Raw genomic sequence first — 25581 nt, 5'->3', positions numbered from 1 at the left:
CAGCGGGAGTCCAGGTAAGAGATGCCGGGAGCTAATACCAAAGCAGACGAGGGAGAGTCGTGGTGACAGGGATTGCAAACTCATTTAATACGGCTTCCCAGGTTGAAGGGAGGGGTCCAGGAGGCAGGTTGTGGAACACAGAAGGGAAGGGGCCGAGCTGAGATGGCCTCAGAACACACCTGGATGGGGAGGCAGTACACTCCCGGGATCAGGGAAAAGTCCCTATGTTTCCTTGCCTCCTCCATCCCCTCTGCCCTGGGGCCTCACAGCAGCGGGAGGTGCTGGCTCTCTGCTTCTATCCCCACCTCCCCTAAAAACCTCACCTGCTGCTCAGGGCCTGGCCACACACCCTTCATCCTGTCCCCTCGAGCATCCTGAGTGAGTAGCACCTTCATCAGATCCCCCACGGTTTTGCTCTGACAGCATCTGATGTGGGAGTAGCTGCTCACATGTCCACTTCTCTTGAGAGTCACAAGTCCTGGAGGACAGGGACCCTCTTTTCCATATTATGTCACCCATCCCCACCACCAGAGTCAACATCTCTTGCACATTAGGTGTTCATTAAATTCATCTCAAATGTATTGGGTACCTACTCCAGGCCAGACACCTATTTGCACACTGGATTGGAATAGAACCAGACACCAAGAGTGACTCCTGTTGACGTGGCTAGTTTGCAAAGGAAGGAAGTCAGGACTCATTGGATAAGTCTGAGGTGTGGGGGATGGGGGTGATGGTAGGATGAGGAGTCTAGGGAACAAGATAACTGCTGTGACGGGAAACAATTTGTTTTCCGGTTAACCACCTTTGGAAGCGGGTGGGGTGGTGCTCTCAGAAATGTCGACTTGGGGGAAGAAGGGACCCTCATTGACACTGTTGCCTGCAGAACCCCAGAAGATCACATCCGCCTCGCCTGCATCAGATGTAGCTTTGCCTCCAGCAGGGAGGCAGGTACCAAGGCCCAGGTGACCACTCTCCCACCACACCAGCCCAGCCTCTGTTTATAGCACTCCCAAACATTTTTGCAAATCCACAGAGTCTTCGCCTTTTCAAAGTCTGGGGAGGGCCATGGCCTATTTGGGCATAACTTTCTTTCCCATTAGCTAATGGCAGTCACTGAAATGCCTGTGAAATTCTTGAGGAAAATTCTTTCTGCCTTTCCCTCTGGGACATACCAAGGCAAGGTCTGTGGTCCGCAGCCCACAGGAAACCCTGCCATCCGCCCTGCTCCTATTCTTCTCACACACGATTTACTCAGCCAAGCCAGGAAAACTGGAAGCTTCTCGCAGTAGCAGCTCAGGCGCTGGACAGCATCCGTCGGGAGCGCCAGAGTGTTAACTCTCCCAGGCCCTGAGCTTATTAATAAGCTCCGTTACTTGATGACACTGATTATTCACCAGACACCTCTCCGTGGTCCTTTCCATCCTCCGCAAATACTTCAGCTAAGTATGGTGGTGGCCCCTGCATCTCCACTCCATTTTACCAGTGTGGAAAACTGAGCCACGAAGATGTTAAATTCAATATCTTGCCCAAGGTTATATGACCCCTCTGCTGGCAAAATTGGCACTGGCATTTGTACTTGCTCCCAAGACACACACAGAAGTCCCTAACCTGTTACTTGGCTCCCTCATTGGGTGGCGTTGTCCTGGCGGACAGAAAGCCAAGTTGGATGAAAGGCTGAGAAACATGCCTCTCTCTCTGTGCCAACCCCACCGAACAATGGCCACTCATTCCTCGGAGTGGAAATGATTCACTCGTCTCTCAGTGGGAACCCTGGGTCGAGTAAACAGCCAGGGCTGTGGCTCTAATTCTAGGAGACTTAGCAGCTTTCCTGGGACGGTGACTGTTGGTCCGATACTCTGACTCCTGGAGGCGTCTAGGCAGCACTGGGGGCTGGGGGAGTGGGGAGCAGACGCCCTGTCCCCCTGCCCCAGAGCCTGCGAGGAGGAGGCGGGGTGGTGGCTCGGAGCTCACCACCGCATCCCTAGTAATGAGTTTGGATCCCTGCCCAGGATCCTGCCGCCAAACTCGCTGTTTGTTTTGTTGTTTTATAGGCCTCTTGGGTCCCAAGAACTGGTCTTCTGGAAGCTGGGAAAGACAGCATTTGGCTGGCACAGGGAAGGAGGCACATTTACAGAAACCCCCCCGCCCTCCCCCCCAGCCACCACATCCCCCGGCTTGACCGTGACAGGTGTAGAAAGGGGGTGTAGGTCTCTACCATAGCCCCAGCTGACCCCCAGGGAGGAGGCCTTGATCTCCCAGAGCCATTCTGAAGGGGAGAAACTAAAGATCCATTTATTTCTTTTGCACCGTTCGCGTGGCTGCTTATGTGCTTCGATCTCAGACAGTCCTGTAAAAGCATCAGGCTGTGCGCTTGGCAGGCTGCTTCACAGGCCAGGAGCAAGCCCTTCGGAGCTCCGGGCTTTATCACAGGGCAGGTGAAGCGCAGGGGTCATGATTCAAGCTCACAGAATCCAGGTGACCCAGATAGGCCAGGCAGAATTTTCAAGAGGCCAAGGTGCTAATGTTGACAGAGCTCTCATCTTCAGGGAAACACAATCTGCATAGACCCACATCCTGTTAGGCCGTTGAGCCTTGCCTGCTTGTGGATACAGAGCATGGACAGATATCTCAGGCTTGGGCAGGATCTCCAGAGACCAGCTGGTCCTGTCCTCTGGCCTCCAGGTAGGAACTGATTTGCATAAAAGAGCATATGAGCATATGGATGCCATCCTGGCTCCATCCTATTAGCCGTGTGACCTCTGAGCTTCCATTTCCTCGTGTGTAAAATGAGGACCATTATAATGCCTGCCTCATGAGATTGTAATGAGGATTCAATGAGATAATTCATTACTGAACCAAAGTTTTTGAATACCTACTACGCGCCATTTGCTGGGTATACAGTAGGGGACAAAACTGTCAGAATTGCCCACTCTAATGAAGATTATATCTTAATGTGGGAAGACAGATAAGAAAATAAGAAAGCACAATATGCAGTATGTTTAGGAGATAATAAGTACTCGGGGGTGGGTGTAGCTCAGGGACAGACCGCATGCTTAGCATGCTCGAGGTCCTAGGTTCAATCCCCAGCACCTCTCTTAGAAAAAAAGAAACAAGAAGATAAAAAGTGCTCATGGAAAAAAATAGAACATAATGAAATAATTTATGTAAAGCAGGGTGCTGAGCTTGAGCTGATACGCATTTAAACATCACTACTTTGTTTACTTAATTTGTGAGCCTCAGTTTTTTTTCCTTCTGTCGAGGGGGTAGTAATAAACACTTTGCATAGTTGTAAGGACTAAGTCAATTCATATATGAAAAGTACTTACTATGGTGCTCGGCAGCAAAAGTGCTTTCTATTATTATTACCAACATCTTTGAGGCTTCCCCCAGAACCCACTTCTTCTCTGGCTCCCCAAGGGAGTGGAGCTGTCGGATCAGCCTCCTTTTTAGCGACATGTTTGCAAGGTCAGATGGAGGAAGAGAATCCTGCCCCCTGCCCCCAGCCCTGAGTCATGGGAAAAGTTACTTAGGAGACGAGACCAGCTGAGCCGAACTAATCTAATCCTGCTGGACCCTGGCATCCAGTTACATTAGTCATCAGTGGGAGCTTTCTGAGTCCCGTATCACCAAACAATATGTACTGACCCCTCCTCTGGGTGGGGCTGGGGGAAGTGGCCATTCCACTCTTGCAGCTTTGCAGAATTAGCTAAAAACAGGGCCATTCTCTGCCCTTTGCATGCTCCCCAGCCCACGTCTTAGGGCTGTGGAGCTCTGCCTTCGATGAACTGTGTGGTCTTGAGCAGACCTCAGTCTCCTCTGCTGGTCCTCTAATGATGCTACCTTGCAAGATTGCTATGCATGTCAGACACGGGGGATGCAAAGTACAGAGCCAGGTGCATAGTAGGTGCTTAATAAGTGGTAGTCATTGCTGTTATTACCACTAGAACTACAAGCGTGACTCTCACTAGTATTACTGCTTCCACTTCTACACCATTACCATGCTTTTCTTCCGAGGACTTGGATTCCCTTGGTCTCTATTAGCTCATTGATCCCATAACAGTTTAGGATAAACGGGAAGGACTGAGATATTTCTCTGCTCTGTTGCAGATGGGGAAACAAAAATTCAGAGAGGTAATGGATTATAATGGATTGCTCAGGGTCACAGGGTAAATCAAGGGAAGATTGGAAACCCGAGCTGCAAGTATTTCAGGAGGAGATGGGAGCAGCGCACTCCTAGGTCACCTGTGTGGTCCAACAATAATGAAGCTAAAAACTTACAGCCACTTGAACTTCTCTTTCCTTCCTATTATCATGCATCCTTCTGTCCGGGGAAGCAGCACATATATGGAGATGCAAGGTGATGAAGGTCACCCTGAGGTTCTGTCCTTTGAGTCTCCTCCTGGGATTCTGTTCTTCTCCTGGCCTCAGATTCCAGAAAGATTTCAAGATGGGGCACAAGTTTAGGAGCCAAGGTCTCTGGGATTGTCCCAATCGGCCATCACTCTCCCATGCCACATTCTAGTTTTTGATTTCAAAGGCTCCTGCCAGCAGCTGGGTGTCTGCACCTAACCTGGAAGGGGCAGTGGCATCAATAGGCTTTTCGTAGCAAATCAGGACTTCTCACACTTCACTGCTCGGGGCTGGGTGAAAGTTCAGCCAGGGAAGGAGGAAAGGCCGTGGAGTTGGGACCCTGCGGAAGGGTCAGGGCCCGCAGGGGGAAGGTGGCCTCCGTTACACAAGGTCAAGAAATTTCCCATGATTTTATAGCCAAAAGGACCTCAGAAAACCAGTCCAGACAACAGACTTCAGGCAGGTGAGATGTTTATTGTTCTATTTGTTGGTTAAGACAGATGAGGCCTAGAAAGGTTAAGTGATCTGCACAAAATCCCCCAGATTCTTAGCAACAGAGGCAAGACTAAAATCCAGGGTTTTAGATTTCAATTTTGAGGCCCTTTTTCTCTGTCTCAGACAGAAAAATGTTCCCTCTACACAAAACCTCAGATTGACGGCTGCCTCTCCCTAGCATGTAAGCAGTCCCTAAGCAGAACCTAAAATTGGTCGTAAGGTCCCTCTCCCCAGGGCAAGAGTCCAGCTGAGCCTCCTATCCCAGGCCTGACCATGCAGCCTTGCTCTGGGGTGACCAGCAGCCCTGAACACTCACTATGCATGTCTTGAGGATCTTACTAGAGCCTGGCCAGCAAGGAGGCCAACGTAACTGCAGAATGCTTGCCTTGAGGTTAAGAAGTTCTGACAAAGCAGAAGAACACTGAACTGAGAATTTCAAGTCTTACATGTTCGTCCTCTTCCTAGGCAAGCTGCCTTTTTTTTTCCCCAGGGGGTAGATCTATTATAAATTAAGCACCTACTGTGTGTTAAGAACTGAGGCTCTTACTTAAGCCTCACAATACCTCTCTAAGGTAAGGATTAACATTATGTCCATTCCTCCCAATCAAAAAATGGGCAGAAGACCTCAATGGATATTTCTCCAAAGAAGACATATGGTTGGCCCAATAGGCACATGAAAAGACGCTCAAGATCGCTAGTTATTAGAGAAATGCAAATCAAAACTACAATGAGGTATCACTTCACACCGGTCAGAATGGCCATTATTAAAAAGTCGGCAAATAATAAATGCTGGAAAGGATGTGGAGAAAAGGGAACCCTCTTACAGTGTTGGTGGGAATATAATTGGGTGCAGTCAATATGGAGAACTGTACGGAGATTCCTTAAAAAACTGCAATAGAGTTGCCACGTGATCCATCAGTCCCACTCCTGGGTACATTTTCCATGTGAGCAAACTGAAGCTCGACAAAGTTAGGTAACTTGCCAGAGTCTCTCTGCTACTAAGTGGGGAGCTGGGATTTAAATTCAGATCTCTCTGACTCCAGGCCTGGGTTTTGGGAACTGCTAGCTTTTAACCCTTGATGGTCCCTGTCTGAGATCCTGTTTATCCCTCTGTAACCCACCACCTGCCCTCCAGAGAGCTGCAGGAAGATGTAGGAGAGAAGAGGGGAGGATTAACTTTGCACTCGTCCCAGCGAAGATGCCCTGGAAAGCTGGGACATGCCAGCTGTCACCTCGGCACACGCTGCCTTGTGTCACTCCCCTCAGGCCTCCTCCTCCCCTTCCCACCCATCTCAGCCCAGGCCACAATGGACGGGGTGGCAGCCTTTTGTGCCACACACAGTCCCCAGCTGACTCTTCTTTCTCCAGGCATCATTGTTTGCTGTGAGCTTTCTGAAGGGGAGACAAAGGAGTGTTACTGACAAGGCCAAGAGCCGCTGTGTAAAGTGTGAGGCCTGAGCCCATCACCCGAGCATCCCTTGGAGCCCCCGGGCTCTCCTTCAGAGACGCTGTCTGGGATCTTTTGTGTGCCAGCCATACCCATTCAGAGCTGGCCAGGCAAAGGTTTCGGGGCGGGGGGAGGAAGGACACTGAGCGATGGAGTCATTTTGATCTGGCAAAATTGGAAAAGACATTAATGCAATCGTTAACGGCAAACCACTGCTGGGGGGATGGGCCCGAATGCTTGTTCTCTGTTTATGGAACTTACGCAATTCCATCAATATTGATGCCTGATGCCTTTGATTCTGACACTAATCATTGCTAGGAATTAAATTTGCAGCCATATAATTAGGATTGCTATTAATAGGGCCCTGAGCTAAGCACTTCGATGTGGCATGTCTTTTTCTTGATAGAAAATGGCATCCTTGGAACTCTGCTAATGGGGCGCACCTGGGATTTGCCAAGAATGATGTGAGAATTATACATTCTATGTTTGTATTGGACCTTTACGGAAATACCAGCAAACAAAGGTGAGGCTGGAGGGGAGATTCGTCCCTGCCCAGTGCTGTGGGTAGCAATTAGTTATCTCTCCCGCTCTGTAAATCCTTGAGGAAAGGATATTCCAGAGCCAGTGTTTGTTGTTCATGGTCCAGCCTCAGACACTCACAGTTAGGAAGGTCTTCTTAAAGTCTAACCTAATTCTAGTCAGCTTGGGCTAAGAGACTAGATTCTATGGTGATTTCTTTCTCGGCCTTTAAGGTGGCTATGAGCCAGTCAAGGGAAGAGGAGGAACGTCTCGGTGTGCCCTAAGCCTGGTTGAAAGGGGCTGAGCCCAGCCCTCATTGATAGGCCCAGTTGGCCTCATTTCTAGGTAGATGACTGGGCAAGACCCCCACTCACAGTGAATTCCAAGGGCTCCCATCCAGAGTGCTCCGTGGGCCGCAGAGCATCGGATAACCTCACGCGTAAAAGAGCCACTGCAGCACCTGGTGGGAAAGGCTGAGCTCTCTGTGATGAGATGCTTTTCCAGGTAAACTTGCAGCCCATGTACATACCAGGGAGATCAGTCTTTTGTTATCATCAGGCCCCAGGTCAGCACTGGGGACTCCTGCTGCCCTCTTCACCCTCTGATGTGTCATCATGCACAGAAGGGTCCTCTAACCTTTTTCCAGTAACACCACATGTGATGACACCCCCCCACCTTGTCACTGGGATTAATAATAATATGGACCATTTGGCATTAGGGATACATTAGTCTCTGCTCTTTTGATCTTCAGACTGTAAATAAATTTTCCTCTGAATCATTATTTATTGATTTTTTTCCTTTCATATTCTCAAGTCATTCTGAGAAGACAGTGGTTTGAGTTCAAGTCCTGACCCTACTATTTATTAATTATATGACCTTAGCTAAGTTACATAACCTTTAAGAAACTCAAGAGCTGAGAGTTCTCATCTTTAAAACAGGAGTAATGATATCTACTTCATAAAGATTATAATAAGGTTGAAGAAGTATCTAAATTGCTTATCGCCAGGCTTCTACACCTAATTAGATTCCCCACTCTCCTTCCTCTTCCTCCACTCACATATCCCCAGATGCAGAGGGCAAGAGGTGATAGTTCTTGGTACCTGTGGCATTCAGAAGAATGCCACTTTATTTCCCACCTATATGCAGGGACAGCACATGGAAAATTAATTCTTCCAAACAAATGATGAGCTGAAACATGAACTCCAAACACCTGCAATCTTTTTCTCACCGTGCTTTAAAAGACTGAGCAGGGGCTCCTTGCCCCACTGTAGGCACCATATTTCTGCTGCTTCTCTTTATTCTCAAGTATTCCAGGGTCCTGGGTGGACTGAATGCCTCCTTCAGTTCAGGGCCGAGAACTCCAGCACTATTCCTAGGTGCTGAGCACTTCAAGGGCATGAAGAATAAGGCGAGAGATCTCTAGCATCACCTGGAATGAAGGCTCTTTTTAGACAGGATTCTTATTCAGGTCTGCCTTCTGCCCCACACTTACACCATGTATTTACCCATTCTGTGTACAGGCAGACTGCAGGGCAGATGTGTGAATAGATAGCAGGTGTCCAGTGCCCAATAGACAGAGAATGTAGGTATTTTTCATATAAAACCCTAGAAAACAATGTGCCTGGTTGAGTCTCCAACTACTTAAATTTTTCACTAATTTACAAACAAGTGTTTTATTCTTTCTGCCTGAAGTCGCGAGGGGACAGAGCTTCCTGTTGGGTTACTGTTGGGGTTCCTGTTGTTTTGGGTTCCCACTAAGGGCTGAACATAAATCTGTCCCTTTAATTTTGGAAATGAGCCTGATGTTAGACTAGCGACTCATATTTGCATTCGCGCACACATCCAACCCAGTTACACTTACCCATTCTGTCCCCCTGTCACTTGCAAGATCTTGGATAATGCAAACAAAACCCCCTAAACTCACCCAGTGAAGCAGTGTTGATGCACCCACAAATGTTCCCGCACCTCCAGCCTCTCCAGGGGTCTAGCTGCTCTGGAAGCCGTAAAGCACTGAGTAGCTTGAGTCTCAGACAGATTGGTGGTATCCCCAGAGGAATGGCCACAGTCAGAGAAATAAAGGAAAAAAATACGCCCCGCCTCCCCCCACCATCAAATCAAAGAAATAAAAAATCCGTCTCCTTGGTGCCTCCCCAGTATTTATGTCTGAGCTCAGCAGACACCCCTGGGCTGCAGCCGGTCTGCGTATTAGCATTAGTCCATTACACTTTTTATGATGCATGTTACCCCCCCTCCATGCCCCCCTCCCATGCACCATTTTATGACTGTCCTTTTCATTTCTGGAAAGCGCTTCACAGAATGGCAGATGCCTGCATTTCCCCACTCTTTGGGGAGCCATTTTGTAGGCCGCCTGTCCCAGGCCATAAACAACGGGAGATAAACCACAGCCACTGGCAGTAAATGCATCCAAGGCCAAGGAGGCACAGAAAGTGGGGGGGCGGGGGTAAGCTTGGTGGCATCTGTACAAGCTCAGTGGCCAGCGGGTCTGGGGTAGATGCCACCCACAGAAGGAGATTCAAGGGGCTGGTGTGGAAGTGAACACCACCCTCCCAGATTTCCGCAGTAGCTGTCACTCTCCCTCTTGTCATCTCCCCCGTGGAAGCCACTTGTCCCTGAACTGTGATCAGAACCAGCAAACTTTCCAATAAGGAGAGGATGGTTCCCTTTGGCATCGTTTCCTGCTGCCAGCTCATGTTGCTACATAGATTACTATGTGCCACTCATTTCCCATGGATGCTTGTAGATCTTGGAGCAACTTCCTGCAAGTTTCTCTGCCTTCTCCTACCCTCTGTCCCTGAGACACCCACCCCAGCCTCTTCCTTCTCCCCTCTCCAATCGTCTTGCCTTCCCTTGTGCCCGAGACCAAGTCTCGTCCATCAACCACCACTCCTTCCGCCTCATTAGAACTTCAGTCAGAACGCTGGTGGTCCTGGCAGTGATACTGATTTATTTCAGCTTTGAGCTCCACCCACGTGCGAGTCACTTGTGCCGCTGCAGGAGACAGCACCTGGAGCCAGCTTTGCTCCATGAAAGGCACCCCTGGGAGAAGAAAACCAAATTCAGAATGAATAATCGGTCTAGTGGAGATTTCAGATTCTTCCTGCGCGTGCAAACAGCCACCAAACGCAAAGACTAGAGCAAAGATAGAGGGAGGTGGGTGGCGGGGAAGGGCAGCCAGCAAAACCCTGAATAATTAGTGCACTAAAGAGTTTTCTTTCCCATCAACCCCATCTTAGTGGCAGGACACAGGCAGAGGCTGGAGGTGATATTCTTTCTCTCCTCCCTCTTTGGTTTTGGACTCCACATTGAATGGAAACATGTAGATGAAAGCGATGTGCGTTTAAAATGTCTGTACACATCAGACTGCTGGAGATAGTAGCTATTATACTGCGTGTGTGTTTTTTTGCAGTAAGCTGCTAAATTATTTATTGGGCACTGGGCTTTAATCTCATAAACCTGCCTGCGGGCCCCAGGCACCGGCAGCCTGAGCGCTGCATAAAACAGATACATCGGTCCTGCTGAACGGAGCATTCCGGCAAATCTGGGCAGTGATTGTTCATTTTCACTCTGTCTCTTCCCCCAGATCAGCTCATTAACAGCAGGCAGAGCCAAAGAAGAACCTTCTCATACTCCTCTACTGCAAACTTGGAAGTTGATTTGCATCTCATAGTAGGCGAGAGCCTCAACCTGAGCACCAGGAACCAGGGGAGCTGTGATGAGAGGCTGTTCCTAGCATCTCTTTCCATGGCTGAGGGAGGAGCCTGGGAAGAGGGAGCAGATGACTCCAGGACCACTGGATGTCCCTAGGACTGTCCAGAGCTAAGGGCCCTAAGCTATAAGCAGCCCCACCCCCTGCCACCCCGGGACTTACACATAGGTGACCTTGGACAAATCATTTTATATCTTGGGCTTCAATTTGCCCCTTTTAAGTAAAAGTGATCTCCATTATCCTCCTGTTTCCCAGTCAAAGAAGGCACCTCTTTTGGTATAAATCTCCTGGTCATTCTCTGAATGCCAAGATCATAAGCACTCCCTCAAACTTGTTTAGTGGTTTGATTGTGTATCAAGAACTTTCATATACATATAGGGCCTATTTTGAGCTCATCTAGTTATTCTAACAACTCCATGAGCTGTGATCTTTTGGATGAGGAGACCAGCCCAGAGAAGTCAAGTGATCTGCCTGGCATCACCCAGCAATGACACTAATTGCGGAACCTGGATGCCCATCCTTTGTCCAGTCTAATCATAGCTTAGATCTGGGAGCTCACTAGCATTAAGCTAGTGTGGAAACTGAGGCAACATTCATCTCTGACGCCCAGACCCCTAAGGCTGGCCGTGTGGGAGCAGCATTAACACCAATGCCCTTGTCATAGGCCCCTGAGCACAAGAGGCTGTGCTTTCCCAATCCTGGGCCTCTCCTCTCCTTGAGCAAACAAAGCAATGCCAGGGCTTGTCTAGGTTTCATCATTCACTGTGCGGTAGCTGCCAGCATCTTGTAACTCTCCCTTGCAAAGTCAGAGGGGCAGGGAGACCCAGTGGGAGGATATGGCAGAAGTGCAGTGCACAGGATTTCTAACCAGTGTTCCAGGATTCAGGAGGTTCATGATCTACCTCAAGAAATGTCATGCAAACATTTGTATGTTTATCATTTTGTGTGCGTGTAGAGGGCCCATTGCTTTCATCAGATTCTCAAAGCTGTCTGTGACCCCAAGATGTTGACTTCTGGTCTCATGGCTTTTAGACAGTGTGCTTTTGAGCTCTGGGGTGACCACCCCAATCCCCTAATTCTATCCTTCTTCAATCAAAGCATCTTGTGCTCATCTCTTTTATATATATCAGGGTTATGAGTATGATTTCTTTGTGGTTTGAAAAAAAGAGGTTCAAATGACAGATGATGAAATGTTGGGCCTGTCGGACCGTCGCGTGGTGTGTGCCCCTTGTAACAGGCATGCATACACCTACCTCACCACCTACCATGCACACATTATACATATACATACGTACACGCCTGCGCACATGCACGCATGGGCGAGTGCACAGGCACACAGAAACATACGCACAAACTCCCACTCCCCAAACCGGTGCAAGTGGCAGCAGACCGAGGAGAGACAAAGAACTCAGATCAGGGCCTCGGGGTGAGTGAGGGCGGAAGCATGGAGACTAGGCTGGGTCTATGGGAGGGCTGGGCTGTGTAGGACCTTCTGCACAGGCAGGAGACAGCGGATAGGTCCCGGTCTTGGTCGTAAAACCAAATCAGACAGCACAGGCTAGGAAAAGAGGCCAAACAGGTGGCTCCGAGCGAATGTCCAGAGAACCAGACCAGGCCAGTGGCAGGAGTCCTGATGGCCGAGTTCATGGCTCTCACCCTGCCAAGAGGCCGGGGTGGGGGTGCACACGGGGAGGGTAAGTATTGTCTCTAGAACCTTGGTGTGTCTCCATGGCCATCTCACCTCGGGACTTGGCACGTGGCGTCTTCTCATAGAAACACTTCCTTCCCCTTGCCCACCTAATGCCTTGCCTCTTCAAGGTGCTACAGTGTCACCTCCTCCAGGAAACCCCCCTCTGTGTGCTTCATAGCTCCCCGCTACATGGCTGTCAGAGCAGAGAGCACAGTGGTTAAAAAGAGTCCAGGCCCAAAAGCCAGGGTATCCTGGGTTCCCCTCCTGACTCCGCCACTTAGTAGGTACCTAGGTGACACAGTAAGTGTCACGTCACCTCTCTGTGCCTGTTTCCTCGTCTGCAAACTAGATGTAATGAGTTTCTGTCTCACAGGCTAGTTGTGAGGTCCGTGTAAATGAGCCAATACACGTAAAGCACAGACGTCAATATCCAAAATAGGGTGAGGGCTCAGTAAATGTCACCTGTTATCATTGTATGAATTCTTTGCCCTTGTTCTTTTCTCCACCCTTCCATATACTCAGCAATTTAGGAATAGGGGCTGCGTTTTTCATCTCTGTGTCTATAGGACCAACTAATGTAGCAGACATTCGATAAATGGTTAAGAAGAAAGAGAGGAGAGGGGGGATGTGGCAGCGGGGGGAGGAAGAACTCCTAAGACAGGCGTCATCTCTCTGCTCCAATCATAAAGCGTCTTCTTGATGGGGGTCCAAAGGGGCTTGCAGGTGTGTGCTGTGCCTCCAGGTAAGGTGGGACTTTGGGAGTTCCTACCAACATCTGTGGCCCTACAGAGGCAAAGGAGGAGGTTCTTAGGAGAGTGCACATGATTCAAGCAATCACACGTCATATACAGAAATTCAAGCCATCAATTACTGCAGGCAAATCCCTTTGGGACTGCCTTTTCCCAGAGGGGAAAATTCTTTCAGCTTCACTTAGCTCAAGTCACACTCAACTGTCAGTTATCTGCTGGTGGCAGAGATGCCCGGGGCGGGGGGCTGGGTGGTGCCCTTCCCAGTCCCTTCTTTCGTTCCATCAACCTTCTGGAGTCCAGAACTTAGTAGACTGTGCTCCTCCTGCCACCGAGGGTTTGAAGATGCAGAACTACACCCATTTTTACCGAATGTGATCATTCATGCATTTACACTCATTTATTCAAAAACCCGAATGTTGCTATCAGTGCCTACTATGTGCTTTCAAGTATATTGCTTGTCGCCAAGATCACCATTAATTACACCAAGCCGATATCTCAACTGGGAAGATTCTGTGCACATTTGGCAAAGTCCGGAGACATTTTTGATTGTTATGTCTGGGGCAGGAGGTGCTACTGGCATCTAGTGCATAAAGGCCAGAGATGCTGCTAAACGTCCCGTAATGCACAGAACAGCACTCCCGCGACGAGGAATGGTCCTCCCCTAAATGTCATGATAATGCTGAGGCTGAGAAACTGACCAAAGCAGCAAACATTTATTGGACATCAAGTAAGTGCCAGCCACTGTGCTAAGCACTTTGCTTCATTTAATCCTCCTAACAGCCCTGCAACACAGGGACTATAACTATTTATCTTTCCAGATGAGAAAACCAAGGCTCGGGAAGGGGAAATCATTTCCCCATTCATTTGTGTCATATGTATTTATTGGACAACTCAGCAGGTGGTGAATTTGAAGTGCAAAGCCAGGTCTACTGGCCCTAAAGTTCATGCTCGTTCACTAAACCATGCTATCTCTCTGCACCAGGCCAAGAAAGAGAAAACGGGAAATAAGTGAGGGAGACGTGTAAGTTTGGGGAGGAAGGTGGGGTTGATAAACGCCACCGGGTGTGACAAAGATACCGCTTTCTCTTACCTGCCTCCTTCTGCCCCTCTCCCGCGCACATACTCACGTACTCACCGACACACACATAAGCAATTGAACAAAATCCTTGAGGTTTATTTTGATGTGGGTGGTGATTTTAGCTGGAGATTACACCCTCCTTCGCCTCTCCTCCAAATGTGTCTCATCTTACAAACACAGCCAACCCTTTGGCTGGGAGAAGGGCGGAAATATTTCTCCTGCTCCTGAAGTGTCTTGATAAAGATCTGCTCTCTGCCAGCCTCCAGCTTCTCCGTGTGCTGATTTAATGCATACTGTAGGAGGTATGGTATTTTATCTGTAGCTGCTGATGAGTGGGCTGTTTGGACAGGGGCAGCATGTGTAGTGGGAAGAACATGGGCTTTGGAATCAGACCATCTTGGTTCCAAGCCTATCTTTGCCACCTACTAGGTAGACGCTACTGGGAAAATCACTTAGCCTGACTGAGCTTTGGTTTCTTCATCTGCAAAATGATCATGATGATAGCTACCTTGAAGAGTGTTTTCAAAATTAAACGAGGTCAGGCACGTTCAGCTTTTAGCAGGGTGCTGGGCGAAGAGTGAGTACTCGGGAGATGCTCGCTGTACTTGCACCCTCCACCTCAGCCCCAGGTTGGCTGTTTCCAGGGACTCAAACAGAAGGAAGGTGTGGCCAGTGCACCCTCTTGGTGGGCCTCCTAACCTGCTGTGGGTCTTCTCTGGGCCCCATGTGTATAGGTCAGCCCAGGCCCCCAAAATGGATCACAAGACCGCCATCTTGCCCTACATCCACAGGGAGTCAGGTGACGTAGACCTCAGCTGCCACCACCTCCCCTGACACAGTCATGTGAGTGAGAGTCATCCAGTTTTCACATTTACCCCTCAACTCAGCAGAGGGCCAAAGAATGGAAGAGTGAGCAGTGGTGCCAGTTGACCCTTTTGAAAGATGTATCCTGAAATCGTGTCCGACCCCGATGCTAGGAGAACACTCCAGACGTCTCGTCCCAATGACTGTCCTCACCACCAGCCTTTTGCCCTTTTCCTCCAGCTCCTTCCAACAGAGGACTTACTAGAATGGACAGTGACGGAAGGGAACCCATTCATTGAGCATCTACCATGCACTAGACCTTCGGCCACCCAAATGTAGGCCACCCTCCCCTCCTGGGCACACTACACCCAGCCAACCTGGGGCAGGAGGGCATGAGCGCTGCTCTGAGGACCCTCAGAAGAGGATCCCCCGATCTCTCTTCTGCCTCATCTTCGGGGGCGTCCTGAACTGCAGAGTCAGGAAGATCCAATGATGCGTGTTCCAACACGCAGAGTGTTTTCTCCCTTCCAGTCTCACTTAGTTCTGACAGCAGCTCTAGAGGTGGATGGTCTTATCTCCATTTAGAAGATGGGATAAACAGAGGTTCCAATAGATCATTCAGTCAGTGAGCCATGGAGCCTTGACATATGTCCTACTTTGGGGGTTCAAATGTCATAACCACCACGATACCTCAGTTCCCCAGTTGTGTTCTTCCCGATATCCTACCAAAAGTAACCATTTAAAATATAGTCTCAGAACACTGTAAGTCATGGGCCATGGGGGATGGAAAAGACACCACAACAAGGGTCCTTTCCTCAGGCACCGACTGTATATTTGAAGGCATGGGATGTGTTTGCCTGTTTCTCACTTCCCCTAAAGACAGGATGCTCTGCGCCCTCTCACAGAGGTGCTGGCTGGGCAGCCCGGGCAGGGAGCAGTGTGGAGCTGGGGGAACGGAGCCCAGAAATTAAGTGATCTGGGCTCCAGTCCTGGCTCTACAGCCCTTGACCTGGGGGAAGTCACCATGTTCCCTTGTACTAAAATGGAGACACTGATAATTCTGGATCCTACTGTGAAGGACTAAGGGGGAGCTTTAGTGAGATCATATGTGTGAAAGCATTTGGAAAGCAAATGTTAGGGTCAGCGCTCCTTTCTCCCCACTCCCTCCCCCACCCCCACCCCCCCACACGCTTCTTATTAGCAGCCTCAGACACACTGAGATATTTCTGTTGCTAGTCATCACTGTAGCCTGACCATATGTCTGGTGACCAGGGCAGTCCCACTTACATTGTGCTTTGACTGCTGCCCCAGAGCCATGCCCTCCTCCCCATCGACTACATATGTTACATATGTGATGGAGGGTTAACTACCACTCCTCCCCATTGAAAAAAAAAAAAGAAGAAGAAGAAGAAAGAAAGAAAGAAAGAAAGAGCAGGGCCCTGGAGAGAGAAGCTGACATCTGCAGCTTATATCCCAGGAATATGTGGCCTGCTAATGCCGTGCAGGTGGAGGGGAAAAAATGCCAGAAACTTTGAGCAGATCTTGGTCACTGTCGCAGCAGGAACGGGAGCAACGGTTCCGGGAGGGCCATGCTCCCATAGTGCTGGCTGTCCTGCTCTCTCCAGGGAGGAGTTTCGACTTGACAGGGTTTCAGGTTTGCCTCACGGGGGGCAGCTGTAGGGAACTAAGCTTCAGAGGGCAAAGCAGGAAGGAATTTCAGATTTCGAGCGTTCACAAGGAGCGCGTTTGTTACCAGAGCTCTGTCGCTGCTGCTCGGCTTGCTTCCAAATCCAGCCTCCCCCAGCCTGTCTGGCTCACCCCAGAACTGAGATCAGCCAGGCAACAGAAACATCTTCCTCTTGCTGGTCTGCGACACGCCCCTCCCAGTATGGAAGCCCTTACCTTTTCCAGATGTGGAATAATGGCAGGGCTAATCGCCCCTGGGGGTTGCTGGGCTCCCTCTCCAAGGGACTCCAGGTCCTTTTGTTTAATCCTCACGATAGTCACTAACAATAAAGAAGAAAGTGGGAGATGGAGAGGAGAGGAGCTAAGATATTTGTCTGAAGACACGGTGAGCTGCTCATAACTCCAGCTCAAAATTCTTAGGTCTGCGAGACACTGAAATATGTCTCTTATCCCTCCCCCTGACTTCCTCCAGGAAGAATTTTGTACAAAATAACATTGCAATTCCCAGAGCAGTGCTCCATCGCTTAGCTAGCTCTCCGCAGATGTGGGGCCACCTACTCCTCCCCCCATCCCATTTTCTCCATCACTGCCTCCTGCCTCCCAGCCTACCTTCCTGAAAGACATTCTTGACACTGTCATTACACAGCTGCCAGCAACACCTGCTGGCATTCTCTGTTGCAAGGATAACAACCCAACTTTAAAAAGAAAGAATACTAAACAAGAAAGGCTCTGGGAGGTGTCATTTGTGGGTTTGGAGCTTTTCGGTTTTGGGTTTGTTTTTTTTTTTTTGGCTTTTTTGCCAAATTACCCTTTCTGCATTTCTCTATTGATTCTCCTATTCCTTGGCATTTTCTACTCTCTACTTAAGAATTTCTTCTTCCAACCCCCACTTTGAAAATCAAGAAAAGATAACGTGCTTCAGGATTAAATATGGTGTCAACATGTAGGTAGGGATCTTAATACGTCAAAGAAAAGTCACCAGGGCTGGCTTCCTCCACCCACCAAAGCCTTTAACAGCAGAGGGGATTAAAAAAAAAAAGGTGGAAAATCCAACTGCTCCCTCCTCCTGTCCTGGGCCTCCTTCCAGCAAATGCTGTTGCAAGGTGTTGAAGATAGGGCTCTCAGAACCCATGCCTAATGGTAACTCCCTCAGAAAGTCATTACCTGGGTGGCTTTTCCAGCTCTGCGCTTCTGCCCTGGAGTTGTTCCTGTTTATCCAAGGAGCCATCACAGGGAGACCTGCCACATCTTTGCTTACTGCCCCAGCGGTTGTTAAGCCTTGGTAGATGATTACTCAGAGGGCCCCAGCATCCTGCTCCCAGGGGGCTCGCCCACTCAGAAGCCCCCAGCACCCTGTTCTTAACCACATTGTCCCTAAGTTTACCACGAGATCCTGCTGGCTGGCTAATTTCTTTCTGCCACCAACTGGGGCTCAGGCACAAAGCCTATTCTTATTTTTATTAAGCTGATAGGTCAAAAGCAATGGATGTTTTTGTTTTCAGACAGAGGCCAACAAAGAGCAAAGTGGTAGCTTCGGGAAACTGAGTTGTCATTTGTGGTCACCAGGGTGTTGGGGACTGGTGAGGGCTGGGGTGGCTGAGTTACTGGAAACAGGGTTCCAGGGAGCTCTGCAAAGGTCAACCTGAAGCTGTATTTGTGGGAACCATCAAACTGATGACTCTGCTGGTTTTCTATTGTGTCATGGAAAAGGCTTCTAGGGAATTCTTGCCAAGTCTTTAGAAGAAAAGATATATATAGCTAAAGAGCTGTATTTATAGAGATGTGTGGATATATTTATACCAGCCATGCCAATTAGCTCTGCAGGAAGGAGGGGGTGCCTCTGAAGGAGCTCTTCCGGGCCCTCAGGAAGGGAACACGAGCATCACGGAAGGTGCAGGGATCTTGAGGCTTAGTCCCCAGGGGCCCACCTCCTGGACAGAGACAGGCTCCCTGATGGAGGTGAAGTTTCTGAGCCTAGAGTTTTCCTTTGACCTATTCAGGCAGGTCCCTGCCCTCAAGAGGATGTCTGTCGGAGGTCTGTCTGAGTTCTGTGATCCCTGAGTAACGTAATTTTCAGAGCAGAGTGTGAGAGGCAAGCAGGCCATATGGGGAGGTGCAGGGGTGCTGAGAAGGGAGGGACTGGAGGTCCGAGGGCTCGATGCCCTGGTGAAGGGAAGGAATGCCCCAAATTCACCTGCTTTCCACTTGTGGGAACAAAGCTTAATTGGACTGTCGGCCTTAAAGAGGCCCAGACCCTGATTTTAGGGGCATTGAGAGGATTGCCTGCTTAGGTGGGACCATCTGCTGGCCCCCTTGGAGACTGGAGAAGCAGCTGAGGCTTACTGAGAATGTGGGCTAAAGATTCTTTCCAGAATCTCCCTGGAACTACATGACATGTGTGTGGTATATGTATGATGTGTGTGGTGTGTGTGCATGTGTCTGCATGTATGTGTTTATGTGTGTGGTGTGTATATTTATTTGTGTATGTAAGCATGTGTATATATGGTATGTATGTGTGTGCCCATACATGCCTCATGAGGTGTGTTTGTGTGTCGGTATGTATGTGTGCACACACTTACATGTGCTCTCCTGGACTCCATCACAGGACCTCTCGTAGTGGGTACACAGCCAGGGCTGGGAGTGAGTTGGGTGGGAGGGGTAGCAGGGCGTGCCCAGTATCTATCTCTGCATCTCTCATCCCATCTCTATCATGTCAACAACTTTCAAAACTGACTGGCGTGTAACCACTGCCTCATCCCCAGCCTGTGTCCCCCGTCCTCATCCCTGCCTATACCCGCCCCATTACCCCGGAGGTGTGATGAGTAAGACAGGCTAATGACACTACACCCGCCCTATCTAGGATTGCCCTTGGTATACCTTCCTTGACGTTTCTGAAGCAGTGGGTGGGGATGGGAGGCAAGATATTATTGCAAAACCCGTTTGGCTGTAGCTGCCACCTGAATTTGTCCTCTGCTGCAGACAGCCGCCACTCCTCCCCAGAAAAGCTGAGCAGCCTACTGCCAGCAAAGAGGCTGGAGGCCTAAAGAAAGCGTACAGGTTGGCAAAATGAACATAATAGTTGTGACATTCGTACCCCTCCCTTTCCTCCTCCCTGTCCTACCCCACCCCATGCCCCTTTTTAAGGCCGGTCCTTCCACATTCCTCAGGAGCAGGCACGCATGTGAACATCTGGAGAAATTAAGAAATGAAAGTTAGACTCAAGGAAGGAACTTTCTAGAATAGTACCAGCACAAAGTAACTTTCTGGGGTAATGGGCATTTTCCTATCTCTGTTGTCCAGGACAGGAGCCACTAGCCACAAGCAGCTACTGAGAGACCAAAAAAACCGAACGTCTGGTTTTACTTAATTTTAGTGAACTTACATTTAAATAGCTACATGTGGCTGGTGGCTTTTCTACCAGATGGTGCAGTTTTAGAAGATGGAATAGAAACAAGTGAGAAGTCTGGGACACTGTTAAAGCCTAAAAGAGAATCCTCCATCTCTCAGTCCCAACTGAAAAGGGGGCAGTTTTGTAGGACTCCTCAGTGCAGTTCCTGTCCCCTCTGCCCCACAGTGAGCCATGTTTTCAGCCTAAAGCACCAGATATGCCTCTTTCTATGATCTGCTCCCCAGACAAAAGAGGCTGAGCAGCGGGGTAAGCCGGGTGGGTCCAGCCCTCCCCCCAGAACCACCCTGGCCCCCCACTGCACCTGGCCCCGGCTTTGCATCCACAGCGTGGGACCCCTTGAGGCAGCCGGGGTGGGGGCACCACGCAGAGTGGAGCTGCAGCTGCAGACAGCTGCTCGCCCTCCATCTCGGCCCCTTCATTTCTTTTCTGTCAGCAGCAGCTCACGGCCGCTGATGGTCAGCAGAGTCAGAGAGGCCCTGCAGACCTCTTTCCCGGCTCCCTTTGCTCCCTGTCCCCTGCTGAGGAAGGTTAAGAGGGGAGGAGGAAGAAAGAGACAGGAAGGCCGAGCGTGGGTGAAATGAAATGTTGGTGACATTCAAGAGAGTGACTTCATGGGGCTCCCACTGCCCTCCCTCCGGATTCAGGATGAACCCTGTCTGGTTTATAGGCCGTCGGTGACTTCTCCCCTGTCTGAGTCGTCAGACCCCTCCTCCCTCCCATGCACACAAGAACACACGTGGCAGGTCCACCTGTGACCTTTGTTCTCCGGACCTCGCCCCTGGCGGGTAGGGGAGGAAGCCCCAGAAGGGCTCTCCCTCCCTATCCCAGACTAAAGAAATTCCAGTTCACTCCCTGCCTTCAGCCTTCCCGCTTCCTCCGGGTGCACACCAGGCAGAGGGGCAAAGCCCTCTTTCCGGGCCAGGAGCTTGGCAGCCCCGGCTGGACTCCAGGTGGGAAAAGCCCCACAGGAGGAAAGTGTCCCTTCTTCCAACCCCAGCCCCCTGGCCTCTGCCAGTGCCCCCAGTCCAGCCAGGGAGCCGCCCACCCTGTGAAGTCGTGTTTATTCACCGCCCAGCAGCAGATGCTCCACAGAGGGCAGTGGGCTCCTCCCAAGGAGGAGGTGTGGTACCCCAGGAGTCCAGGATGCAAACCCTCACCCCCTGCACAGCTCTGCTCAGCTGGAAGGCAGCCCTCCCAGCCCTTCTCCTTTCTCCTGCCTGCAGGGGACAGCAGAAGAACCCTCATTTTGCTACAAACCAGCAGAATGATGGCCGATACACCTCAGTCTCCCCATCTGCAAAACAGGGAGATGTTTGCAGGGGAAGACCCTTCTTGAGCTAACACTGCACAAATGTAGTTTCCAAAAATCCCCACTCCTGTGGGCCAAGCAAGGGGCTTTTAGTAGCTGTGAGAATTGCAGTCACATTATCTGGCGGGTTTTTTTGATGGTTCTGATGTCTCAAGGGAGACAGATGAGCCAGGTCCTCATTCGCCTGAATGAGTTTGAGTCACTCCCTACCTCTTGGGTTCTGCGCTTTGGAGCCGAGCTGAGCGCTGAGCTAGACTGAACAGGCCTTGGTGGGGAAGAGAAGACAGATATTAGTAAATTCGTTTTTGTTTGTGTAGCAGCTCGAGCAGGGAGGAGTCCTAGTGAGGTAACAGAATCTTCTAAATCAGCCGCGTTCCCAGGGGAATGGAGCCATTCTCTCCTAGCTAAGTTTCTCCTAGATAAGAAAGTTGGAGGGGTACATTTGCATCTTGAAAGTTATTTTTCAGGGCATGATTTAAAAATATACGTTCTCCTCCTTTCTATCTGTACACCGCCATCCCCCCTGCCCAGACCCTGTCCCTTCCTGCCCAGTTCGGTTCCATGGGGGCGGGTCTGCAGATGGTGGGAAGAGGTGGTCCAGGAGAAGGGGGTCTGGCCAGAGAGCAGGGGTGACATTCCCCTCCCAGCCCCTCACTGACTTCTGACCTCTGCACCTTTCTTGCTAGTGATCCCTAAATTACTGAGCTGTCTAGCGCTCCCTGGGGAGGAGAGAAGCAAACAGGGCTGCCGGGAGGTAGAGCAGAGAAAGTATGAGGGGGAGGTCAGGGGGCGTTTCACAGTATGTTTTGGCAAAGGGAGGCCTGCGGAGCAACCAGTGGGATGGGGCTTTCATCCTCCCAGAACTTCCCTCACAAGGAAAACAAAAGCTGTCACTTGAGTGCTGTGCTCTGGGGAACCAGGACTCACCCCTCGGGGCTGCTACCTGGGGGAAGGATTAGATAACAGCCACAGCCTTGCCCCGTCCCCGCCCGCCCACCCCCATTCTTCTCAGCCTGGGGAGGTGACAAAAGTGCCTGGGAAGGCCACAGCCTCTCCGTGAAGGGACGGGTGGGTGGGCAGGTCCGCAGAGCCCCAGCCAGGATGCTGCTTCTGCGATGCTCCGCGTAGCTTTCAACATGTTGCTCCCGAGAACCACCCTGCAAATCTGTCTCCTGTGCAGGCAAAGTAAGGTCTGAAAAGAAGGAAGAGGTGGCAGACTGTGGGTCTGGAGGCTAGAGTTTTCCTGCTGGATGAGTTCTGGGAGGACTTGGAGGGCTGAGTCCAGAGGAGCAAGCCCCCTACATCCCTCCTCAGACCCGGGCAGAAGGGAGACATGACCATGACCGTAGCCATTACAACTCTTTCCCAGATGCCCCCACTCTCTTTACCATCACCACCCCCGCCAGCTTAGATGTCTTCTAGCCAAGCTCCCTTTGGCTGCTTGTGAGTTGGGGGCAGTGGCAGCAAATACTCCTGAAGGGCAGGAACGCCATACCCCAAGCTGGTGTTATCTGGAACCAGCTCTCCAGAGACTGAGCCATGGTGTCACGTGACCTGGGTCTTCACTGCTTTGTCCACCACTTGCTGACTGTGTGCCTTTGAGGCGGGTCCCTAACCACTGTGACCCTCTGGTTCCTCATCTGTGAAATGGAGATATTAAGAGTTCCTCCTGGTGTGCATGTGGATGCCCTGTGGGAGGAGGTACAGGGTGCACGGTGCAGGCCTGATGCATGGGGGGTGCTGGGCCAGTGTCAGCTTTTCTGAGTCTGTCTTGTCTCCCCACTCCCTTCTCTGTAGGTGGCTCTTAATCACCTATATGGCGACAGTCCCCTCCCAGGCAGCCATGGCCACTGCCATGGCCAAGGCGTGGACTGAGCGATGACCCCTTTTTTCTGCCTTCTCATTCTGCTCCCAGCCATCCAGGCGGAGGTGCCCACTCAGACCTCCGAGCCGAGCTCCTCTCCCCCTCCCTGAAGCAGAGGCGTTTCCTCCACTGACAGCCTGAAGACAGGTCATTTTTCTTCTCTTCCCACATAATGGTCTTTACTCCCCTACCCACCACCCCTTTTCAAACCTTAATGACTTTAACATACACACAGTTCTGAAAAAAAAAAAATACAAGCCCCCAGTGAGCTGCCCCAGACCCCTTGTAGGGGAGGAGAAGTAACCCAAGCACATGTTCACAAGTCACTGCGTGCGATGACGGGGCCCCGCGCTAATTTCCTCTTGTGTTTGAAGCCAGAGCGGGGGCGGGGCAGCAGGCGGCCAGAGGGAAGAGCTGGAGGGCTGGGGCGTTTTGTTGTTCCTTCGATCCTTCCAGAAGTGCTGTAGCATTTAGGGAAATACTTCATCCTGAGAAATCTTGAAGAATAAGAAAGATGGGTTGGGCGGGTGTCGGGGACTATTACGGAAGGAGATTGCTACCAGATGACCTTTCCTCTCCTTGAGATTCTGAATCTCTGCCGTCTTGTTTCTCCGGGCCAGGGAGGGAGGAGAGCATCTCTAAGGGGAGACTCCAGCTCAAAGTATTTATGGCTTTGCTAAAGCCTCCTACCCCAGCATGCACGGTTTCTGCCTCCGATGTCTTTGTGGCTTGCCTGAGAGAGGCATGGAGGTCAGCAGAGCCCAGGGCCCTCATCTTTCCAATGCAGGCAGTGTCCAGGGTGAATGTCTCCTGCCACCATCCTCAGGGCTGTCTCCTGACCTCTGGGCCATCATCTAGTCTGCAGAGGGTGGAAGGTGGGTCCCGCCTGCCTCTTGGTCGTCTCCCCAGCCTGTCACCTACCTACATGGGGCAGACTCCTGTGCCAGGAGGGAGAGTTGACTGGCAGGAGGGAGGACCCAGCAGAAAGGAGGGAAGTCACAAAAGAGTGCCCTGGCTGTGCCCTCTGGCATGGAAATGGAACTGGCTGGAATCCAGGTTTTCCTCTAAATCAGAAGCAAATGCAACAATGCTGCAACCTCACCCCTTGACCGAAGACGGGAAAGTGCGAGCTGACCTCACGTTATTGGTGCTATTATCATCATTATTGCTAATATCACCATCATCATCCTGTAATTTACCAGTTTCAATGGCAGGGAGGCTTAAACCTCCTCTGGGCTTTCATGTTAAGAGAAAATGAGTTGTGGCAGCCTCTGCTCCCCTCTCCTCCCTCCTTACCACCCACTGGGCCGCTCTCCTGTCCCGTCACCGGAGATTCTGCCTGGCCCTGGCTCCACACGCCTTCATCCTCGTGAGATGCCAGGATGTCCTCTTCTCCCAAACAAGAACAAGATTCAATCCGGGCCCTAAACCATGGTTCTCAGACTTGAGCATGCATCGCAATCACGTGGAGAGTGTGTCAGACTACAACCAGCTGAGCCCCGTCCCTAGAGTTTCGAATTTTATATGTATAGGGTATGGGGCCTGGGAACGGGCATTTTCCAGAAACTGGTTTTGACAAGTTCTCAGACCATGCTGATGCCCTTTGTCTTCTGGGGACCACAATCTGCAAACCGTAGCCCTAAATCATCCTAAATTCGGGTGGGTCACTTGAACTCTTTTCTCTTCCCGTCCCCATGGATGCAGGTGGTGCCTCATTCAATACCCTCAAAACTGGGTTCCCTGCCAGGGACGGGGAGCGAGGGCCCAGGTGCAGCACGAGGGGAGGAAGTGCTGCTAACGCTCACACATCAGGACCCCTTGGAGAGAAGGCAGAGGCAGACAACACCCCCTCCCCACCTCCTGAAGATGCATCCCTTCCTTTGGCATTTGAGGCCTTCCTCAGGGGGAGGCCGGGGCCAGCCTGACTCACTGCGTAAACCTTTGCTGGGAACGCTGGGCCTCAGCCAGGCTCTCCTCCCTCATCCTTTCCCACCTGTTCCTCTAACTGAGCTTCAGGCTCAGCAGAGAGTGACAGCATCCCTGTGCGCACTGTCCCCACACCCTTGAGAAACGGGCACCCAGGGTGCACACTGTCTGCACAAATTCTCAAAGCAAGGCTCCCACAGTTCTGTGCTGTAGCCCTCTCCCCACCACTGCAGAGCTCAGGGATTCTCCAGAAGCAGTGCCCTGGGAGCGTGGCTGTTTCTCTTTCGTACCTCTTCTCTGTAAGGAAAGAGGACAGGAGCTGACACTCAGTGAGTTCCTTCTGTCTGGCAGAGACCACGCTAGATTCATTGCACATAGTCTGTCAGCAGGAGGGTTTGCTCCCTGTTGCTTGCTCCAGTCCTCAGGATGAGGCCCCACAGTTGTTTTGCAACAGCAGGTTTGAAGTCTCAGGGCACGCGCTATACCTGGATAACAAGAGGTGGGTAAAATCTAGCCCAGTGGTTCTCA

The 25581-nt window shown here is 50.8% G+C and overlaps 1 protein-coding gene across 4 annotated transcripts in view; it reads left to right on the top strand.

The window, feature by feature from the left end:
• PLXNA2 (plexin A2) overlaps positions 1 to 25581 on the top strand; it is a 202662-nt gene that overhangs the window by 36376 nt on the left and 140705 nt on the right. The window contains exon 4 of one of the 4 annotated variants that reach the window (XM_072948480.1): positions 10413 to 10897. The exons of the other annotated variants lie outside the window; for them this stretch is intronic. Within the exon in view, the coding sequence (XP_072804581.1) occupies positions 10413 to 10499 (87 nt within the window). The 3' untranslated portion in view covers positions 10500 to 10897. Of the gene's footprint in view, positions 1 to 10412; positions 10898 to 25581 lie in introns of those variants that run through there. 4 annotated transcript variants of the gene reach the window in all.

The sequence above is a fragment of the Vicugna pacos genome, chromosome 23 (genome assembly GCF_048564905.1).
Source record: "Vicugna pacos chromosome 23, VicPac4, whole genome shotgun sequence".
Lineage (NCBI taxonomy): Eukaryota > Metazoa > Chordata > Mammalia > Artiodactyla > Camelidae > Vicugna > Vicugna pacos.
Note: the sequence above shows the minus strand (reverse complement) of the source record. Positions and strands in the feature narration are given on the sequence as shown.